This window comes from Staurois parvus, unplaced genomic scaffold, assembly GCF_062004578.1.
Source record: "Staurois parvus isolate SC_StPar_1 unplaced genomic scaffold, SC_StPar_1.0 ptg000714l, whole genome shotgun sequence".
Lineage (NCBI taxonomy): Eukaryota > Metazoa > Chordata > Amphibia > Anura > Ranidae > Staurois > Staurois parvus.
Window position 1 is genome coordinate 1,729,704 of NW_028318510.1, and position 24,040 is coordinate 1,753,743.

A 24,040-nucleotide genomic window follows, 5' to 3' on the forward strand; every position below is an offset into this window, starting at 1 on the left:
GCAGAAACTTCACAACGTTATCTATTTTCTTTGTCTTCTACAGACCTAAAAATATGCCGGGGCTAAAAGAATATACCAGAGTAATTACAGTTTTCATGTGTAGATCAGTAAACAGATGGCTCCTCCGTGAGTAAATGACAGTGATTAAGGTTTATTAATTCTGACACATTAAAGGGGAATTCCAGTTTATACCATGTTGTTTTCAAACAATAAATGTGCCAAATTAGCACTGTGCCGTATTAATATTGTTAACTAAATGAAAGTGTTACTAAACCCACAACAGTAAAAATCAGTCTGTATATGTAGTAAAGCATGCTTGTTATACTCACTGTGGAACCTAAGGGGTTAATCCTATCCACTGTGTAAAAAGGAGGTTTGATCCTGACTTCTCTGATCCTCCCTTTCTTTTACTGTCCCCAATCTATCTGCTGATAGAACAGAGCCTTGGGGGCAAGCTGCACATGCTCAGTTTGGTGTGTATTGCTAGAGAGTTTTTCTTTTCTTGGGAGGGTGCTTGTGATCAGCACAAAGCCAATCAGTGCTGTCCAGACAGAGGGTCAGGGGTTATGCAGCATCATAGGACGATCAGGGGAGAATGAAAACTCCTCCTACAAGCTTTAACCAGTGCTCAGCTGGACACTGATAGAAGTCACAAGACTGCTCTAACTACAGATGAGAAAAGGTATTTAGCAGTTTAAATTTACTAAAATAATTGTACTTCCATGTTCTGTGGGAGACCATATATAGTGAATGCAGGGTCCTGGGTTTAAGAACACTTTAAGCTGTAAAGAGATATTACAGAATATCTGTCATAGCACACAAAGAGCACTGTGGATCTCTACATTTTCTGCAGGTTCTCTCACCTCCATGGAGGTAGCCTGCCCTCTGTCACACCTTATAGTGATAGTAAAGGTAAATAAATAAATAAAAAAGTTATACTTACCTGCTCTGTACAATGGTATTGCACAGAGCAGTCCCTTACTTCAACTTTTTTCAGTCCCCCGCTGGCACTGTTTGCTCTTCCCTGCTCTGGATGCCCCTCTCAGCAAGCCGGGTGGTAAGGGGATTCCTGTGTGGGTATTCTCCTGAGCCAGGTTGTGTTAGGCCATAGCGCCACCCACTAGAGCCCTCTCCTCCTGTTTCACCCACATCTTTACCCCTGTACTCTCCCTGCCCATATGGAAGAAAAATATATTTGAAATATATTTGAAAAATATTCTTCTCAAATATATTGCCATATATTTAAAATGCCACAATTTTGGCCATATTCAATATATTTCAATAAATATATATATATATATATATATATATATATATATATATACACACACACACACATACTGCACATTGAAATGCGTTTTTATTACAAAATATATGAAAAATGTTTTTAAAAATACATTTCAAATATACTGTATGTCTTTAAAAATACAAATCTACATTTTTCAAATGCATTTACAAATATATGTAAAAATATATGTTAAAATTACTTTTTTATATGCTAAAAAAATCTGAAGAATATATTTTAAAAAAATATATTTTTTAAATATATTCTTCAGATTTTTTTTTTACATCTAAAAAAGTCATTTTAACATATTTTTACATATATTTGTAAATGCATTCCAAAAATGTAGATTTGTATTTTTAAAGACATACAGTATATTTGAAATATAAACTGAAAATTCTTCCTGTGCCAAAGAAACTACTACAGGATCTACCCTGCTGCTGTGCAATGTGATAAAACACAAAAAATTACAATTATAAATAAACAGCGCAAAACATAGACCTCTGAATATAATCAATCTATAAAGTGCATAATAATACTAAATATATCATAAATAATATTAATAGTGAAAGTCCATCATAATAATAAACACCAAAAGTTCGTGAAACATAAAAAATTCGTGTGAAGATAAGAAATCCAAAAATTCTTCAGATGTAAAGAAAACTTCCACCTTCAACCCGTGCAAACCAACATCAATTACACTCACCAGATTTTTGGTGAATGAAACGCCTTTTAGGGATTTAAAGGGATCCTAAGCCCTCTTTCGTATCCACTCTATAGTATTCCTCACCATCAGAATAGGCTCCACCATTCAACCAGGGAGAAAAAAAATCTCAGATAGTGTGATATTGCTAATTGCTAATATTAACAAAATCAAAGATTAAGGCCACTCACATTTTAACCACTTTAAAAAGGCACATTTATTGAAGCAACCTCTTCCAGATGGAAAATGAGTGATATACAGCCTCCTCAGGAATCTCACATCACAGCTCCAGGGTACAGCAGAAGCTCCACAGAGAAACCCATACACAGATCCCAAAAGATGGCCGCTGGAACGCACCACTCAACGTGCGTTCCACTCACCGGAAGTGACGTCAGACGTACAGGTATAGACCGGAAATGCGTCTACGCGTTTTGCCTCTCCCATCGGGCGCTCTCAAGAGATGAGAGAGGCGAAACGCGTTGACACATTTCTGGTCTATATCCCGTACGTCTGACGTCACTTCCGGTGAGTGGAACGCACGCTGAGTGGTGCGTTCCAGCGGCCATCTTTTGGGATCTGTGTATGGGTTTCTCTGTGGAGCTTCTGCTGTACCCTGGAGCTGTGATGTGAGATTCCTGAGGAGGCTGTATATCACTAATTTTCCATCTGGAAGAGGTTGTTTCAATAAATGTGCCTTTTTAAAGTGGTTAAAATGTGAGTGGCCTTAATCTTTGATTTTGTTAATATTAGCAATTAGCAATATCACACTATCTGAGATTTTTTTTCTCCCTGGTTGAATGGTGGAGCCTATTCTGATGGTGAGGAATCCTATAGAGTGGATACAAAAGAGGGCTTAGGATCCCTTTAAATCCCTAAAAGGCGTTTCATTCACCAAAAATCTGGTGAGTGTAATTGATGTTGGTTTGCACGGGTGGAAGGTGGAAGTTTTCTTTGCATCTGAAGAATTTTTGGATTTCTTATCTTCACACAAATTTTTTATGTTTCACGAACTTTTGGTGTTTATTAATATGATGGACTTTCACTATTAATATTATTTATGATATATTTAGTATTATTATGCACTTTATAGATTGATTTTATTCAGAGGTCTATGTTTTGCGCTGTCTATTTATAATTGTCATATTTGAAATATAGTTTTCATATATTTTGTAATGAAAACGCATTTCAACATGCAGTATATATATATATATATATATATATATATATACAGTATATATATATATATATATATATATATATATATATATATATATATATATAATTATTGAATATGGCCAAGATTGTAGCATTTCAAATTTATGGCAATATATTTGGGAAGAATACCATGTGGGTGACCCACCTATATTGACACACAATTTTGGGAGAGACTTTACAACTGCACCTCATGATTGCATCATGAGCATATGTGGCTCTGCTTCTCTACCACGCATGCCCATTATGTAATAATGGCATGGTGGGAGAATATTTCCCATGGCCCCAACCTACCTGAACTTTCCTGCTCACCTTGCTTTTGTTATATAGGTTGTGCAACCCAGACTTAGGGGTTGATGTCCAAACAGAACTAATTATGCCTGGCCATTTGGTCACATGACTGGATACCAGGAGAAGCATTTTCTACTAAAATGGTTATAGTGCAAGCTGTCAAACAGAAACTCCTTTAAAATTGCACAGATTTCTTGAAGTCCATATTTGGCACTTTTATGGGTTAACTCAGTTTGCCTCCAGTGCTCTGTGCAGCTCCTCAGTTGACAAAAGGATCTCTGAAACAGCAAAAGAAAAACAGCAGAGGGCGCACCTAAGTGCAGTAAAATTGACATTTATTAATAATAAAAAGACTCATCGGCTCAGAAATTCTCATGGAGCCAGGTAAGTCAGTCAGACAGCTGGAGGAAACTCTTGTGTGATGTCAGACACCAGAAAGTGTGAAGGGTGAATGGCTACATGTTTTGCAGCTGCTCCACTGCTTTCTCAAGTTCAGGATAGACTCCCTGGATTGGATCACTCCTGCTGCTATTTGCCATAGTGGTCTGATGAAAGCCCTTAGTGGAGAGAGTTTGTATGACAGCTGCTTTACTTTAATAAAAGAGAACTGGATTTTAAAATAATAAACATTTATACTCACCTAGATGGCTGCAGCATTAATCTGATACTGCATCTGTCCCCTGTCAGCTCTACACTGAGAACTGAGCGATCAAAGACCGCTGATTGCTCAGTTCTCGGGTCCACTCTGAACACAGAATGGTGCCCTCAGTCGCTGCTCTGTGCTCTGCCCTTCCAGCGCAGACTGTGGAGGGGAGGGAGTGGCTGACTCAAGCCTGCAGAGGCACACAGGGAGGCTGAGCCAGCTGCTGATCATTCATCTGGACGGATCTTAAGATTATTGTCAAGATTTGTGCAGAGGCTGGACCAGCTCTGTGACATCAGCGGACAGTGGACTTTAGCCTTCTATCGACTGAACCAGGGTCACAGGAATGCACCTAGTCCCAGTCTTTAGGGAGCAGAGAGCTGGTGACTGTCAGTCAATGGGTCTCTGCTCTGCTCCTCCAGTGCTCACTAGAGCACCGGGCTGTGGAGGGCTCAGGCTCTCAACGGCCAGCTGCCAGCCCTGGCATCTGGGTGGATCCCGACTGTAAAGTTGGGATTGGTCCAGAGCCTGGACCTGCTGAGTGACATCAGCAAACTTTAGCCTGCTGTCCGCTGAAAACAGGTCACAGAAGTGCAGAATGAACTGCACTACTGTGATCCATAGAAGAGCTCTGGCCTACTTCTCCTTTAAATGTTAATAGCTTAATGTATTTTTTTTTTAACAAATACAAATTTTACTTAAGGTCACCCTCTGCTGTTTTTTCTTTTGTTATCTACTAGAAAGATAAATATTCAATTGTTTCTTTTACATTTGTAAATTATAGGCAGTGTGTGCTTGTCTACTAAGGTAAACTTAACAAAAAAATTAATATGTTAAAGACAAACTAAGAATTTTTTCTAGTTAACCTTAAAGTGGTATTACCCCCCCAAAAAAGAAAATCAGTATATTACAGCTTACCAGTCCTTAAATGTGGTGACTGCATTAATTTTAATTTTTGTTTTTTTCCCTTTATTTTCATGTGGGGGTCCAGCCAGTAAATACACTGCCTGTTCTACGGTGGCCCCACTCTTTGGCGGATCAATGGAGCCACCCTTGGACAGCAGCGTTGTCAATCTGGGGAGAGGGTAGTATTAGAGGCACTAGCAGATTTGGATCTTACAAACAAATTAAACCTGAGCTCCAGCTAACGCTTTTTTTAAGTATTTAGTTAATTTTTTTTTTCCTTTTGAGCTAAAGGTTTTATGGATAAAAGCTGACCAACGTAAGCACCCTTGTCTGTGTTAAATGGTTTTTATCAACTGTCATGTTTCCTGGACAGCTTGGCCTGTTAAAGGAAGGTGAAAAATAACAGACTTACTGGCTGGATCACCAGATAAAAATACAGGGGAAAAGAAGCTTAAAAAATAAAACTAATGCAGCCACCGCATCTAAGAACTGGTAAGCTGCAATATAATACATTTTTGGTTTTAGGTTCAATACTGCTTTCAATTATCTTTCCTTACAGTCAGCAATTATGCTTGCTCAGCACTTTCCCAGTTATCCACATAGACTGTTTCTTTCCATGAAACTATGCCTATAAGTCCCTGCCTGTGTCAGTGCTGTGCCATCCGATTTCACACTAGCACTGCTGCTCTTCTTAGGGAAAGGAGTGGGCATAGACGAGCTAGCCTTTTCTAAGCAGACTGTTGATTGATCCTTTTTAGAAATACAGTAGACTTGGCTCATTATCTCTGTGACAAATGTGCCAGGACTGGTGAAGCATCAATCATTGTGGACTGCATGCAGGGGATCATGTTAGCCATGTCCTCAGCTTTCCACTATGCAGATGTCTGTGACCAATTACTCATTATCTGCTTATCCTTGGTTTGGAAAAGCCTTCTTTCCACTTGTTAATGGCAGCTTTGAGATTCGGCCACGGTGATACATGGTTGCTTTCTTCCTGTGCTTCCCACTCGCTCCCTTCACTGCTGGCAATGGATAATAAGTGCTTTTCACGTGTCCTTTTGACATGCCTGTTAATTCTGTGTTAAATTGGCTCACGATGCCGGTTTAGGTTTATGTTTATGAGTCATTAGACGCTCGTGTGAAATCACTGTGTTTGCAAAAGGCAATATATCATGGCGATGTGTTTTATTTTCCAGATCAATATTTCAAATCTAAGAACAGAGGACGAGAAAGAGGAGGACATCCCAGAGAAGGAAAGCTACACTTGTGCTGTGTGCTTAGATGTGTATTTCAACCCATACATGTGCTATCCGTGCCGCCATGTCTTTTGTGAGCCGTGTTTACGCACTCTGGCAAGAGACAATCCATCAAGAACTCCCTGTCCACTTTGCAGGACAATCATTGCATTAGTGCACTTTCAGACAGGTAAAGAGATTAAAGAGGACCTGCCACTTTTGAAATGTTTTATTTATGGGTTAGCGTGATCGGGCTATGAAAGTTTTGGGCATAAATTATTCAAGAATAAAAATTAGGTACACCTGGTTGGTACTGGGCTGGACCCTCTTTTGCCTTCAGAACTACCTTAATTCTTCATGGCATAGATTCAACAAGGTGTTGGAGACATTACTCCTAGATTGTAAGCTCGAAAGAGCAGGGCCCTTGAACCCCTCGTGTATCATATTGTATTGGTATTGTTCTGTCACATGTTCTGTCCCCCTTTGTAATGTACAGCGCTGAGCGAACTATTGGCACTTTATAAATACTGTATAATAATAATAATATAATAATTACTCAGAGATTTTGGTTCATATTGACATGAGTTACTATTGCCTTTCTCGAACTAGTCAGCCCATTCTCCTCTGACATCAACAAGGCATTTTTCTCCACACATCTGTCACTCGCTGGATTTTTTCTTTTTTCGGACCATTCTCTGTAAACCCTAGAGATGGTTGTGCATGAGAATCCCAGTAGATCAGCAGTTTTTTTAAAAACTCCAGCCCGTCTGGCACCAAGAACCACATCACATTCAAAGTCACTTAAATCCCCTTTCTTCCCCATTCTGATGCTCGGTTTGAACTTTACTAGCCATCTTCACCATGTCTAGATGTCTAAATGCATTGAGTTGCTGCCATGTGATTGGCTGATTGGCAATTTGTGTTTCCAAGCTATTGAACAAGTGAACCTAATAAAGTGGCCGGAGAGTGTATATCTAGGGAGCACAAGGCAAGGAGCCTTGGGATGGTCAAGGCACACATGCAGTTTTGCAGTTATTTTGTATTTAAAAGACAGCCCCTTACATGTCCACATTATTCAGTCCTCTCCATTAAGTGACATCAGAGTGTCCTAAGTATTTATAGGATTGTATTTACATGTAATATTACACTGCACTTAAAGTATAACAAAAGGTTTTTTTCTTTTTTTTTTTAGTTTTGGATAAAGTGGAGAGGGCACCTGTCAGTTTTTATTGCTGTCTGTGCCTCCATTAGGGAGATTCACCCTCTCTTTTTGTCCCATTTATCATTATCATTGAAAGTGAAAGTAAAAGAAAATCCCAAATTTTTGGTCGTCCCCAGAAAAATAATAGAGGGAAAATCTTTCAATGAGGACACTAGTTCTGGAGACCTTTGGCTCCTCAAGGAATTTCCTTAATTTGCAGGGATTTCCTTTTACTTCCTGTTTGGCTATGTGGCAGGAAGTGAAGGAAAATCTACGCAATAAGACACAGATGGCGAAAAAAAATCTGATAGGGGTTATAACTCTCCCATGCTCTATCCAAAATGAAAAAAAAAAAACATTTTGCCTGTAGTTCTTTAATATACTACACAGAATCTGTTGCATCAGTATCCACTCCAGAGGAAGTTGCAATCTAAAGTTCTGTTACACAAGTACATACTCTTAGAATCCAGTAAACTTACCAGAATGTTTCAGGATTGTGATTGAAATTTAGAGAACCTAGAGGAGACCCATGTAATTACAGGGAATAAAAATCTTATGCAGATATTATCTCTGATCAGGGGCGGACTGACCATTTGGAAACTCAGGCACTGCCCGAGGGCCCGGGGTCAGTAGGGGGCCCCATGAGATGCCCCTGGTACCTTTTTCATAGGCTTTTTTGAGTTTGGGCAAGGACACAGGGGCCCCATGATCCCCTATTGCCCGGGGGCCCCATGAGTTGTCAGTCCGCCCCTGTCTGTGATGCTAAACTAACCCTGGACCCCAATGTTGTAAGATACGTATGACAATCACTAAGGCACCACTGAACCCGGGCACCACTTCCCGCCACAGTGCCATATACTGTGTCTGAGAGCCATTATCCCTGCTCAAGCAGTGGCAGTGTTTAAAGGTCAGTTCACACTGACTTGTGCTAAAATGGATGTACATTTCCATACATCCATTTCAGTTGCATTTTAACATGCTCTGACGTCCATTGACATACATTTTGACATCTGTTGACATATATTTTGATATACATTTTGACGCCCGTTACCATACATTTTGGTGTCCGTTAACATACATTTTGGTGTCCGTTGACATACGTTTTGCATTTTGGCCCAATTCAACGCCATGGTGTGAATAACACATTGGAAATTGTTTTTCAGATGGCCTTCCATTTAGCTGCATTTTACAGCTGCACTAAAATGCACTGGTGTGAACTGTGGGAGCCAAGAACCCTTCCACATAACTACACAGATATAGAAATTATTTTGTGAGTCCTATATGTAAAAATCCCTGTTAAACTATAAAGCTAAATTTCAGGCAGACTAAATCGATATCTTTAGCAATTGTTTAAAAACTTTTTGCAGCAAGTTGTTTGTTATAAATTGGAGATTCTTAGTTGCTCCATCAGTTGATGAGGAATAGATCATAGAGGTCAATTATATGGTAAGAATGGAACAACTCATGTCTGACAAAAGTATACATTGTATAGTTACCAAAAGTATACACTAGGGTTGATCTGCTAAAACTGGAGAGTGGAAAATCTGGTGCAGCTGTGCATGGTAGCCAATCCGCTTCTGACTTCATCTTGTTCAATTAGGGGGTTGACAAAAAAAAAACTGGAAGCTGACTGGTTTCTATACACAGATGTACCATCTGTGTGAATTCAAGTGCGATTATTAATATTTCTCTGTTATTTTTACTCTGTACTTAATGTATAACTAAACACATTTATTTAATGGTTTCAAAAAACAATTACATTCTGGGAATGTAACTGTCACATTTGCTTGTGCTGTTATCCGAACTGTTAAACCATCAAGTGGTTGGTGTCATAACATCACATTTGCAGCATCATGGCAGTTATGGACCAAACAGAGGCTAAGATAGCAGCTTCCTTGGCTGAAAAGGATTGGCGAGTTTTGTTCCTTTAAAGGTAAATGAGGACTTTCTGTAGGGGGGGGGGGGTTGAGAGGAGGTTTACGCCAATTAAGTGCGGACCAATGGATTATGTTTAGATATACAGTAACTGATATACCTACTACAAACAATTTAAATTCAGGCAGATACAAAAAATCATCATTTGATTCAGTTTTAAATTGTATTGAATGACTATTATATCATTTACATTAGCTTTCTCAGACTGTGATTGGGAGGGCCAACAGTGTGTTAGTCTAATGTACCTGGTGGTAGAATCTGAAGCACAGAGGAAGGCCTCTCTTACAGCTCTGGCTCGGGGGCCCTGGTAGAGCAAGAGGGAGCGCTGGAGCACAGAGGTGCACGAGTGTCTGGTAGGACTTCTGCAGATGGATCTTGATGTGCGTCTGGGATGCAGGAGCAGACAGGAAGGTGGTACACTGGCAGAGGTGCAGGAGCAGCTGGCAGATTGCATGCTGGCAGAAGTGCAGGAGCAGACTGGCTGATGACATGCTGTCAGAAATGCAGCAGACTGGCTGATAGCACTCTGGCAGAAGTGCAGGAGCAGACTGGCAGATGACACACTGTCAGTAGTGCAGGAGCAGACTGGCAGATGACACACTGTCAGAAGTTCAGAAGCAGACTGGCAGATGACATGCTGGCAGAAGTGCAGGAGAAGACTGGCAGATGACATGCTGTCAGAAGTTCAGAAGCAGACTGGCAGGTGACACGCTGGCAGAAATGCTGGAGCAGACTGGCAGATGGCACGCTTGCAGAAGTGCAGCACCAGACTGGAAGATGACATGCTGGCAGAAGTAGCTGGTGGGTGGCGCGCTGGAAAAAGTGCGGGCAGCAGACTGGCAGATGACACACTGGCAGAGATGCAGGAGCAGCTGGAAGATTGCATGCTGGCAGAAGTGCAGGAGCAGACTGGCAGATGACACGCTAGCAGAAGTGCAGGAGTAGCTGGCTGATGGCACGCTGGCAGAAGTGCAGGACCAGACTGGAAGATGACACGCTGGCAGGAGTAGCTGGCAGATGACATGCTGGCAGAGATGCAGGAGCAGCTGGCAGAAGTGCAGGAGAAAACTGGCAGTTGACACATTGTCAGAGGTGCAGGAGCAGCTTGCAGATTGCATGCTGGCAGACGTTCAGGAGCTGGATAGCGGCAAGGATCAGCTGGTTCGGGTGGAGGAGGCAGAGTAAGGCAAGGCCAGACAGTCTGGGTCAGCAACTAGCAGGCACAGCAAGCATAAACAGTAGGCAGAAGAATAGCCAAAGGGCAAGCCAGGGGTCAATACAGGCAGCGTTCAGGCAGGGTCAATAACAGATCAGATCGGCAACAGAATCACAGGTAATGGGATGCATGGTTGATTAAACATAATAGACCAAATGGCACTAATGCAGGGCACTAGCCCAGCTTAAATATCCTGCCTGGCACCAATGTGCCATCGCGCATGCGCACTTGCAATCACGCACGCGCATTTGCTAATCGGCCACAAGCAGGGCTTACAAGGGTTCTGCGTCTGCGCATAGATATGTACATTCCCTGACAGCCAGTAAGGCTCTAGCACATGGCATGGTACTATTACTCTAGCATCAGAGACGTGCTGACAGGAGGAGAGAGCAGTCTTGATCCTTTATGTGTGGCGGTGTTTCTTTATTGTTCAGTGACCAGGCTTTTAATAGGTTGATAAAAGTATAGGGCTTAACTGCAGGTAAAAGACTAAGGTCACTAACCTGGCTATGCCAACTAGCATTGGTACTGGGATCTCTAGACTTGCTAAAGTTAATTACAGATATTGTAACCGGTAAAATAGATATCTGAATTTTGAGTGTGTCTTTAGCCCAGAGCTCGACAAACCCCAGGCGCCATGGTGACTATAAATTTTATTCTGATGCCTGGGGACTGTCAGCAGTCCACTGGCAGGTACTGGGACATGGCTTCAGTGATCCAGAGATATCCCTGCAGCTTAATCTCCTAGCTCTTCTCCCTCTCCAGCCAATCACAGCTAAGGGATAACACAGAGCAGTGCGCTCAGCTGCCTGCTCCCCTTCATATAAACCCTGGCCAGGGCCGTGTGTGAAGTGTTCCGGCTCTACCCTCCCTCTCTGGCAGACAGTGATGGTGGCTCTGGGGATGTGTTCCGGGGCTCCAGCAGCTCTGAATGGTCGGTGGTGAAGGTTCACCCGGCCATGGCCTCCATAGTGGACAGCTATGAGCAGAGGAACGAGGGGCTGGCCAGGGTGAGCGGGACTCTGCTGGGGGAGGCAAGACCATTGACTAAGCACATGTGTCTGGCAGGGGGCCTCACTGATCATATATGGGGACCTGTATTATACCTATGGGGGGGCACACTGTTCCTCTTTGCTCTGATCACACATTTCTGGGAGGGGGCCGCATTGAGCATGGAGGGGCCCCTGTACTGTACTGTTCATATGGGGGGCCCCTGTACTATACTGATCATATGTGCTGTGTGATATGGGGAGGTGGCTGTGCTTTGTGATATGGGGGGGGGGCTGCGTGGTATTTTTGGGGTAGCTGTACTTCATGACATGTTGGGGGGAGAATTGTGTGATATGAGGGGGGCTGTACTGTGTACTATGGGGGTGGGCTTTACTATGTGATATGGTGGGGGAGGGGAGCTGTACTGCAAGGCTCAACAAATCCCAGGTCGCCATGAAGAATTACATCCTGGCGCCTGGGCTTTTGTCTGCCGTCTGTTGTCAGACACCAGGACGCTGCTTCACTGATCCAGGAATTTGAAATTTGTACGGCTTAATCTCTTATCCGTACCACTCAGCATACAAACGAGAGGCATTCTAATTGGTCAGCACCATCACATTGACAGCGCTGACCAATCAGACACCATCTAGCCTGTTCTATCAGTGCCTGGAGGAGAGGAGATTAAGCCGTGGGGATTTCAAATCCCTGAACTCGTGAAGTAGTGTCCCAGAGTCTTTCTTTTCGTTCGTTCTTTCTTTCAAAAAACTGGCTCCTAACTTTTTTAGCTGGCTCCTAGATTCAAAGCAAATTTGTCAAGCCCTGCTTTAGCCATTTTCTTAGAGTTCAACTTTAAAAAGTTACTGAACCCACAACAGTAAAATCAGTTTGTATATGCACTAAAGCATACTTGTTCTACTCACTGGATTAATCCTCTGCATTGTGTAAAAAGGCTGTTTGATCCTGTCTTCTGTGATCCTGCCCTTCTTCTACTATCAATCCATCTGCTAATAGTACAGATCCTTGGGGGCAGACTACACATGCTTAGCTTGGTGTGTATTGCTAGAGAGTTTGCATGTGATCAGCACAGGGCCAATCAGCACTATCCAGACAGAGAGTCAGGTGTTATGCAGCCTCATAGGACAATCAGAGGAGAATGAAAACTCCTCCTACAACCTTTAACCAGTGCTCTGCTGGACACTGATAGAAGTCACAAGACCACTCTAACTGCTGATGAGAAAAGGTATTTAGCAGTTTATATTTACTAAAATAATTGTATTTCCATGTTCTGTGTACTGTGGGAGACCAGATATAGTGAATGCAGGGACTTGGGTTTAGTAACAATTTAAAGCCCAACTGAACCTTCCATAGAAAAGTCTGTCCCCTGCCAGCATGCTACAATGAACTCTGGTTCTCTGTGATCGAGCACTGATCTGTCTGACATGTTCATTCCTCAGTCAGAGGCAGAGCTCTCTAATTAGGGGAGCTAGACTTTTGATTACAGAGTTACAGGTCTGACTCAGTAGGTGGCATTTCAGACATGTGCAGAGAGACCACCACTTCCCCACAGAGAGCAATAGTCCCACTTTGAAATCACTGGCATGTGACAGGCTTTTCTAGTCAGGCTGTGGCTACTTTAAAAAGAAAGCATTGTGTAAGACATTACACACATTTTGTTTTGCTGCACATAGAATGTATTTAGCCGAGTTAAACGGAATGCTCAATTGGGCTTTAAGAATACTGTAGGGAAATGATACTGTTTGCAGAGATGTAAAGGCTATTTTGCGTCGGTTTGTAAATTTGATGCAGGGTCTTAGCGTAAGGTAACTTGTCACACAAGTTTAAATATCACTCTTGCAGTTTTAATTTGCAATGCTGAATCATCATACTGTGCAAATATATAATGTATGTGTTCAATGTGAGCTGATTTTATTGCGGTATTAGTGGGAAACGTGACCTGCTTTTCTATCTGTCGAATTACAGACCTCAGCAAATCTTCTGCTGCTCTTTTTCCAAATGAATATCTGAAAAGGAAGCAGAGTTTCCAGAGAGCAAGTTGTGCAAAATGGCCATTACCCAGCTGCAATCGACTCTTCAGAGTGTTCGGAGGTAAGAGTGTATGTAATGTGTCGATCCTGATGGGCTTATGTTATGAAAGCAAAGCGCATTAATCTCTAGCAAACAAGCAAAATGTCTCTTTTATTCTTCTTCGTATTTGTAACTTACTGAAGGCTGTATTAGATTCAGGGGCGTATTTGCAGCAAGACAATCAAGGCGTTTGCCTAAGGCTCCGCCCCCCCCCCTTTCCATGGAAGGGACACGTCCGTGGGAAGGGAATAGGGGCTTCTGTGTCTTACCTGTATCAGCGACTCCGTGTGCCACTTCGATCCGGTCCACGAGGCGCTGCTGGAGGAGGGGTGGAGAAGGTGTCCATCCGGTGACTTCATCTGCCTGGATCTTGATCGCAATGTGGGCAGAATGACATGCCACCCCTCTCATCTGGCCACACTCCCAGGATCACTGGGCAGCCTATGGAAGCCTGTCTCTCCCTCTGCAAGCTCCACCTCCTCGCCGGTTATTGCCCGCCGGATCCGTAGCTCAGGAAAGGCACACAGGTGGCCAATTATTGGTGAGGAGGTGGAGCTTGGAGAGGAGGAGCTGAGCGGCAGCACGAAGATCAAAGAAGATCGAGTGAGGAAACAGCCGGAGCCAGTGAAGAGGAGGAGAACAGCCGGAGAAGGATGACAGCTGATCAGTAAGTGTCTGTGCCATGCGGCTGGGATCTGGGCAGAGCAGATGGTGCTGCTGCAGCCAGGTATGCTGTCTGGGGATGGGAGAGGGAGGGAGCCTGGGCTGGAGCAGGGGTCAGCTATGTAAGCCTCATTGGTGTCAGTGGGAGGAATAGTGCCACATCATTAGTGTCAGTGTGGAAGAAATGGTGCCTCATCATTGGTATCACTGACACCAATGAGGGGGCACTTTTCCTCCCACTGACACCAATCATGGGGCACTATTCCCCCCACACTGCCACTAATGATGGGGCACCATCGTTGCTGTCAGTGGGAGGAATCATACCCCATCGTTGTTGTCAGTGGGAGGAATAATGTCCCAATGTTGGTGTCAGTGAGAGGAAGTTAGATGCGGGGTGGGGGGAGCACAAAACCAAAATACACCACTGTATAGGTTACTGCACTCAGCGCAAAGAATTTTGCACTTGGGGTAAGCAAAAGTCAAATCAATGTTTTAAAAAACCATCAGCTTTTCATAAAGCAATTTATGTAAACGGGGTTTTAATGATGGAATGGGGAACCTTAGCTACGATAAAAGAATAACTGAAGATATTCTCGCTTGAGAAGTGATGGGATATGATCACCTTGTATGACTACACAAATATTCCAGAGTTACAAATGAAATATAGGGTTTTTTTTCCACTTTTGAAATGCTGCAAATATATGCTAAATGTGTAAAAATAATAACAGACAAAACAAAAAAGTTTAACTATTAATAGTTAATAAAATAGAAACAAAAAAAAAGTAGGTGAAAAGAGAAGGAGAATAAGGAGCTAACTGGAGCTGATTAGAGTAGAGTGAGAGTTAATAAGGGGTTAAATAGAGTACAGTTTTATTTAAAAAATATATATATATATATCCAGTGGGGATCGAAAGTTTGGGCACCCCAGCTAAAAATTTGTATTAATGTGCATAAAGAAGCCAAGAAAAGATGGAAAAATCTCCAAAAGGCATCAAATTACAGATTAGACATTCTTATATGTCAACAAAAGTTAGATTTTATTTCCATCATTTACACTTTCAAAATAACAGAAAACAAAAAAATGGCGTCTGCAAAAGTTTGGGCACCCTGCAGAATTTATAGCATGCACTGCCCCCTTTGCCAAGCTGAGACCTGCCAGTGTCATGGATTGTTCTCAATCATCGTCTGGGAAGACCAGGTGATGTCAATCTCAAAGGTTTTAAATGCCCAGACTCATCTGACCTTGATATTATAAGAATGTCTAATCTGTAATTTGATGCCTTTTGGAGATTTTTCCATCTTTCCTTGGCTTCTTTATGCACATTAATACAAATTTTTAGCTGGGGTGCCCAAACTTTCGATCCCCACTGTATATTATTCAGGTTGCTTTAACTGACATCATGTGCAGATCTAAGTTCATCCTTTTGATCTGCACATGAATGAACAGAATGATACAAAAGTAGCATTATGTTACTTGGTACCTTTGTAGTTTCGCTCTGAGCAGTTATTTATAAACACTGATTCAGACTACTTTTTTGACAGCTACAGTTGCCAACACCTTCTCTTAGTATACAGTAATGCCGGCTTTGATTAATCGATAATTGTTGTATACTGGGAGGAGGGTCCCAGAAGCAGGGCATAGAGACAGGATGTGCTACACATGTCTTGTGTACAATGATGAAGTTTTTTGGGTGTGTGTAGCTTGCCCAAAGTCTGCAACTAGTTAGGGAGCTCTTTAAACCTGGAGCAAAAAAGGTTTACCTTATGCACAAAAAAAGAGTACTTTACAGTAAGAGGTGTGTATGTGTGAAATAGTCTTCTACAGTATCTAGTTCTAATCAACTCTGAATTGATTCATAAACAGGGCAAGTGTCTTTCTAAATGCAGAAAATGTCATTGGCAGCTAATTTATATAAGAAATACCAATGTAGGTTGATAATCCAGGTCATATCTGATTGCTTTAGGGCAGTGGTCTCCAAACAGCAGCCCCTTGCTTGCCTTGGGGCATTTTTTCTCCCCCTGATACAAGACACCATTCCTCCCACTGACTCCAGCAATGGGGCATAATTCCTGCTACTGACATAACCAATGGGCACTATTCCTCCCACTAACACCAACCATGGGACACTATTCCTTCCACTGACACCAACCATGGGGCACTATTCCTTCCACTGACACCAACCATGGGGTGCTATTTCTTCCACTGACACCAACCATGGGATACTGTTCCCCTCACTGACACCAATAACGAGGTACTATTCCTCCTACTGACACCAATAACGAGGTACTATTCCTCCTACTGACACCAACAACAGGGCACTATTGCTCCTAATGGCACCAATGAAAGGGGCACTTTTTCTCCTACTGACACCAATGATAGGGCACTATTTCTCCCTCTGACACCAGCAATGGTTTGCTATTCCCCACCCCCCCAATACCAAAGATGAATTGTTTATGCCTACCAGGGGCGGACTGACCATTTGGAAACTTGGGCACTACCCGAGGGCCCTGGGTCAGTAGGAGGCCCTATGAGATGCCCCTGGTACCTTTTTTCATAGGCTTTTTTGAGTTTGGGCAAGGACACAGGGGCCCCATGATCCCCTATTGCCCGGGGGCCCCATGAGTTGTCAGTCCGCCCCTGAAGCCTACTAATGCCAGGATAAGTTTTCTCCCAATGGCCACAGTCCGGCCCCCCTAAAGTCTGAAGGCCAGAAAACTGGTCCTTTGTTCAGTAAGTATGGGGACCTCTGCTTTAGAGGTTCAGGAATGATTTTTTACTATTGTAGTATGCTTTATAAGGGTTGTTTGCCTTCCTCTGAATCAGGTGAGGGCTTGGGGTTCTGTGGATGCAGGTTTCTATGTATTTTCATCTTTTGATTGAACTCTGTGGACATTTTTACTTCTGTCTGATCACCACCTGTTATAAACAAATTCTGTTCTTTCCATAACAGAATAGCTAAAGACCAAAGATGTATACATAGCTAGAGCGGTGATTTATCCACCATTTGTCCATCCATCCTTTTATCTCTTATAACAGAGCCTAAAATCAGGTTGCTATTGCTGTGATTTCACTTTAGAATAGCCAGTGGTGCTTTGGAAATTCTTTGCCATGTAATAGTTTATATGTAAGCAAAGATTGTATATAAGAAGACATAAAATCTCAGTTTAACCACTTGAGCTACAGGAGCTACAGAAGATTTTACCCCCTTCATGACCAGCCCATTTTTTTGCTATTCAGTACTGTGCTACTTTAGCTGGCAATTACTCGGACATATAACACTGTACCTAAATTAAATTTATATAATTTTTACACACAAATAGAATTCTCTTTTGCTGGCATTTGATCACCACTGGGGTTTTTTTTTATTTCTTATTATATAAACGAAAAAAGAATGGACATTTTGAAACCAAAAAACACAATATTTTATACTTGTTATAAAATATATTCAATAAAGTAAAATGTCTTCATAAATTTCACCCAAAATGTATTCTGCTACATGTATTTGGTTAAAAAAAATCTCAATAAATATATATTAATTGGTAGTTATATTAGTTTGTAGCGTCCACAAACTTTGGTATATACAGTACATTTGAAAATCGGATCAATCCTGATGTACTGATGGCCTGTCTCATTTCTTGAGGCCCTTAAATGCCAGGACAGTACAACTTTCCCTCAAATTACCTCTTTTGGAAAGTAGACAGGTTGAGGTATTTAGTAAAAAGGCTGGCAAGTTTTTTAAAGTTGCAATTTTTTTGTTACAATTTTTTGGAAAATTAAGAAATTAAAGCAAATTTAGTTTTTTTTTCCACTTGACTGGTGTGGCAGTGATCAGGAATACTGATTGATTACAGTATGTGAAAAAAATTAATTATTCTTTCTATCCTATTTTTTTTAAATCTTTAAAAAAAATTTTTTTGTTTTGTTTTACATCCTGTTATCACAGTAGCTCACTGTCACCATAGTGTAGGATTACCACACTGTACTATTGGGGGGGGGGAGGGGTGATCAGAATTTTTTTTTTTTACACTGTTATTGTTTATACAGTGATGATCATTGTATATGCAATATAGGTGTGAAATTGCATGTTTTCCCACACAAAGACGTGCTGCCTGGGGTGGGTGCTATTTATTTTTAATGACATCCCCACGCATCTAGAAAATGCATGTACATTTGCAGCTGCTAAAATGCATGGTACCGTAGTACCATGTGTTTTTGGTGTTGCGCAATTTTAAAAATCATGCCTGCACACTTTTGCATGTTTCACATGCATAGAGCAGCTCATTAAAAAAAGAAATGCAACGCCTGGTAATGCGCAAAAAATCACATTCACTCAGATGCACCTCCTGGTATGAACCAGCCCTCAAACCGGTATGCCCTGGGATTGTGCGCAGTTTTAAAGGGTGCCTTGACTGAAAAAAAGGTTGAAAAACAATTGGCTAGCTAGATGAATATTTTCCTTTTTGCCTTTTCATCACCTTTCAATAAAATTTGGAATAATCAGAGATGTGTCAGTAAAATATAACCCTTGTTAAAGCCGAAGCTCCAGCAAACAGAATTTTTTTAAAAATGACACAGTTAAAGTACATATAAGATTTGACATTCTGTGTTTTGAGGTTTACACAGCCTTGTAAGACAGTAGAATCAACCTGGTGACCTGATGCTACTCTGCTGTCAGCATGTCACTTGTTCGCAATGTGCACTGGAACAGAAATGAGCTGGAAGCTTTGATGCATGAACAGAACTATGATTTGATTGGTATTGCTGAATTTGGCTTTATTCTTCACATGACTGGGCCATTAATATTCCTGGCTATGTTCTCTTTCAGAGACAGGGTAAAAAGGAAGGGTGGTGGTGCCTGTCTCTATGTGACAAGTGATTTCAGAGCGAGTGTGAAAGAGGACATAGTTGATGGATAGTGTGATGAGGCTGAAGCATTATGGGTGGAATTGCACATGGGGGTGCGTACTACAAAGGTAATTATTGGGAGTTTGTTATAGGCCCTCCCAGTGTTAATGAGGAGGTGGAGACTCAGCTCCTTGCACAGATCGAAAGGCTGGGACAGTGATAACAATGGGGAATTTTAATTACCTGGAAATTGACTGGAGTAATGGTACTGCAGGAACAGTTAATGGGCAAAAATGTATAAACCTACTACAGGACAATTTTATGGTACAGTTCATAGAGGCCCCAACTAGGAATGATGCACTAATTAAATATTATAACCTTTTTGTGATAGAATTAGATAAACATAACAATATTCAAATTACATAATAATATCATAAATACTCAAAAGAAAAAAAAAAAAAAAAGTCCAATAAAAAAATGTCTCAATAAAAAACAATAATGTCCAAAAAAAGTCCCAAATTTTCAAACTTTATCATCCAGTAGGAAGAAATCCCATTTCATCCCGTGGTACCTCAAAAAAATATAAAATGAATAATCTAGTGCATTACCTTTGCAAACAATATAAATTCACTCAGTGCAAAAAACACAAAAATTGTGCAAAAACTATATATATATATATATATCTCTCGTGCATATATGGATTAACTGTGACCACTCCGTGAACACTGCAACACTGTGTATCCACCAACACCAATAGTATTACATACTATTACCCTCTGTATCAATATAATCAGCATCCAATCAGAGATCTTCTGAGATCAATCAGAGATCGCCTCGACGCCACACCCCCAACGCGCCTCGCCACTTCCGGACCTCGTCGAGGCGCGCGGACCGGGGGTGTCGCCGCGGCCATTTTGTGGGTTGTTTACACATGGCTTACTGCATTTGTTTGGCAGAACTCGCATAGGAACCATGTTAGGAGCTGGATATGTGGAATTTTACTGTAAGTGGCTATTAAAATTTTTTTACCTATACTTTGAACATGAGCCTTGAGACCCTTCTTGTCTTCTGAGGACCTTGGAAAAAATTTCTTTGGAGAGGAAATAGAAGATCTCTGATTGGATGCTGATTATATTGATACAGAGGGTAATAGTATGTAATACTATTGGTGTTGGTGGATACACAGTGTTGCAGTGTTCACGGAGTGGTCACAGTTAATCCATATATGCACGAGAGATATATATATATATATATAGTTTTTGCACAATTTTTGTGTTTTTTGCACTGAGTGAATTTATATTGTTTGCAAAGGTAATGCACTAGATTATTCATTTTATATTTTTTTGAGGTACCACGGGATGAAATGGGATTTCTTCCTACTGGATGATAAAGTTTGAAAATTTGGGACTTTTTTTGGACATTATTGTTTTTTATTGAGACATTTTTTTATTGGACTTTTTTTTTTTTTTTCTTTTGAGTATTTATGATATTATTATGTTATTTGAATATTGTTATGTTTATCTAATTCTATCACAAAAAGGTTATAATATTTAATTAGTGCACTTTCTGGGGAGAAAGTATGACTTTTTGAGGAATTTTGGGGTGGAGGTGGTTATACACTTATTTATAGGAATGATGCTCTGCTGGACCTGGTAATCTCAAACTATGCAAAGCTTATTATGAATGTTCATATAAAAGAACATCTAGCAGTGACCATAACATGATCTCATTTATTGTTAGCTGTAAACAACAAGCATATACAGGAAAAAATATAAAAACACAACTTTAAGAGCTAATTTTCCAAGGCTGAGAGCTGCTCTTCAAGACTTACACTGGGAGGGAATATTGGCATTGATGAACAACACAGAAATGGGAGTTGTTCAAAAAGACTGTATATGAACACACTGCAAAATATATTCCCATGGGCAACAAGTTTAAAAGGCTAAAAATCAAACCTATGTGGCTTACGGACAAAGTTAAAAAAGCTATAGATAATAAGAAAAGAGCTTTTAATAAATATAAAAATGAAGGAACACTATCATCGTTTAATCACTTGCCTACCAGGCACTTTTACCCCCTTTCTGCCCAGGCCAATTTTCAGCTTTCAGCGCTGTCGCATTTTGAATGACAATTGCGCTGTCATGCAACACTGTACCCAATCTAAATTTTTATCATTTTTTTGAGACAGAGCCTTCTTTTGGTGGTATTTAATCACCACTAGGGTTTTTATTTTTTCTAAACAATCTAAAAAAGACTTAAAATGTTGGGGAAAAATACGTTTTTTTTTCTTAGTTTCTGTTATAAAATTTTGTAAATTAGCAATTTTTCCCCTTCACTGATGTGCGCTAATGGTGCTGCACTGATGGGCACTGACGAGGAGGCATTGATGGGCATTGACAGGCATCACTGGTGGGCATTGAAAGGCATCACTGGTGGGCACTGAAAGCAGCACTCATATATGGCACTGACTGCCTGCACTGATGGGCACTGATAGGTGGCACTGATTGGGACTGCTAGGCAGTACTGGTGAACACTGCTAGGTAGCACTGACTGGCACTGATAGGCAGCACTGACTGGCACTGATATTTGGCTCTAAAAGGCAGCTCTGATGGGCACTTTGTGGCATTGATGTGCACAGATATGTGGCGTTGATGTGCACTGATGGACACTGGTATGTGGCATTGATGGGCACTGACAGGTGGCCCTGATGATCAGTGTACATGTCCCCTCTGAGAAATGCTGATTACCGGCTCTCCTGTCCTCATGCGCTGTCAGCGTGAGGAGAGGACTTCCAATAACCGGCATTTCCTATTTACATGAGATCAGCTTTGATTGGACACATCTGATCACATGATAGAGCCTACGTCATCGGCTCTTTACTGTGATCCGCTGTGTCCCAGGGACACAGCACATCACCGATCGCCGCGCGCCCCCCGGGGGTGCGCATGCACAGCTAGAGTGGGAGGATGTCCTATGATGTTCTCCCAGAACAAGCAAACCGCTCCTTATATGACGTGAGAGGCGTTTAAACATTACAAAGAATATAACAGATTATGTAAAAAGGAAATCAAGGCCACAGACGTTGAAAACTAGTGACAGATTATAATATAATCTAGAGTGGGTGACTGGGGACAAAGAGAAGGCAAATTTATTAAATACCTTCTTCAGCTCTGTGTATACAAAGGAGCATGGGGGAGCTTTTGTCCATAATGGGCATGGTATTGACACAGCTCCAGATGATCCACATTGGCTCACAACTGATATGATCCAAATATATTTAGACAGAATAAAGGTGAATAAAGCACCTGGACTGGATGGCATACACCCACGGGTCCTTAAAGAGTTGAGCTCTGTCATTTCAAAGCAATTGTTTCTCATTTGTAGGGACTCTTTAATGATTGGCATAGTACCACTGGACTGGCGTAAGGCCAATGTGGTGCCAATATTTCCAATCTTTATCAAGTAACTATAGACCTATTAGTTTAACATCTATATTGGAGAGTTTAATAAAAGACCACATAGATGAGTTCTTGCTGGAAAAAATATTTTAAGCAACAGACAGCATGGATTCATGAAAGACAGAAGTTGTCAAACAAATCTGATTTCTTTTTATGAGGAGGTGAGCAAAACCTTGGACAGAGGGGTGGCGGTGGACGCGGTATACTTGGATTTTGCAAAAGCGTTTGACACAGTTCCCCACACATGACTAATGTGTAAGGTAAAGTCTACGGGCTTGGAAAAATCCATATGTAAATGGATAGAAAACTGGCTAAAAGATCGTATTCAGAGAGTAGTGGTTAATGATTCATACTCTGAATGGTCTAGGGTTGTCCGTAGTGTACCCCGGGATTCAGTGTTGGGACCCTTACTTTTAATATATTTACAGTTGTGTTCAAGATACTAGCAGTCAGACATCACTAACTTGATCAATCACTGTTTTTGGTAGAAATTATATTTCTATATGGCAAATAATTTACTAGCAGGTGTAGTAGAGTAATAGAAATCCAACAGACCCAACAGTCATGACATGCATGCTGCTGATTCTGTGTAATTAAATCACTAATTGAAAAGGGCATGTTCAAAATAATAGCAGTGTGGAGTTCTATTAGTGAGGTCATTCATTCTTTGAAAAACAGGTGGCAATTATTGCCCTTATTTAAGGAAGGAAGGCAGCAAATGTTGTACATGCTGGTTACAGTGCATTTCTCGCTGAAATTCTGAGGAAAATGGGTTGTTCCAGACATTGTTCAGAAGAACAGCGTACCTTGATTAAAAAGTTGATTGGAGAGGGGAAAACATATAAAGAAGTGCAGAAAATGATAGGCTGCTCAGCTAAAATGATCGCAAATGCTTTAAAATGGCAACCAAAACCTGAAAGACGTGGAAGAAAGCGAAAAACTACCATTCAAATGGATAAAGAATAGCCAAAATGGCAAGGACTCAGCCAACAATCAGCTCCAGGAAGATCAAAGAAGGTGTAAAGTTACCTGTGAGTACTGTTACAATTAGAAGACGACTATGTGAAGCCAAGCTATCTGCAAGAAGTCCCCACAAAGTCCCACTGTTGAAAAAAAAGATGTGCTGAAGAGGTTACAATTTGCCAAAGAGCACATTGACTGGCCTAAAGAGAAATGGCGCAACATTTTGTGGACTGATGAAAGTAAGATTGTTCTTTTTGGGTCTAGTGGCCGGAGACAGTTTGTCAGACGACCCCCAAACACTGAATTCAAGCCACAGTACACTGTGAAGACAGTGAAGCATGGTTGCGCAAGCATCATGATATGGGGATGTTTCTCAAACTACAGTGTTGGGCCTATTTATCTCATACCAGG

At 41.3% G+C, this 24,040-nt stretch overlaps 1 protein-coding gene across 2 annotated transcripts in view; it reads left to right on the forward strand.

Moving 5' to 3' along the window:
* The window catches only part of RNF180 (ring finger protein 180), an 84,409-nt gene that overhangs the window by 55,185 nt on the left and 5,184 nt on the right, over positions 1-24,040 (forward strand). For both annotated transcript variants that reach the window (XM_089653450.1, XM_089653451.1), the window contains exons 5-6: positions 6,234-6,462; positions 13,595-13,720. In XM_089653450.1, coding sequence (XP_089509576.1) covers positions 6,234-6,462; positions 13,595-13,720 — 355 coding nt within the window. The remainder of the gene's footprint in view (positions 1-6,233; positions 6,463-13,594; positions 13,721-24,040) is intronic.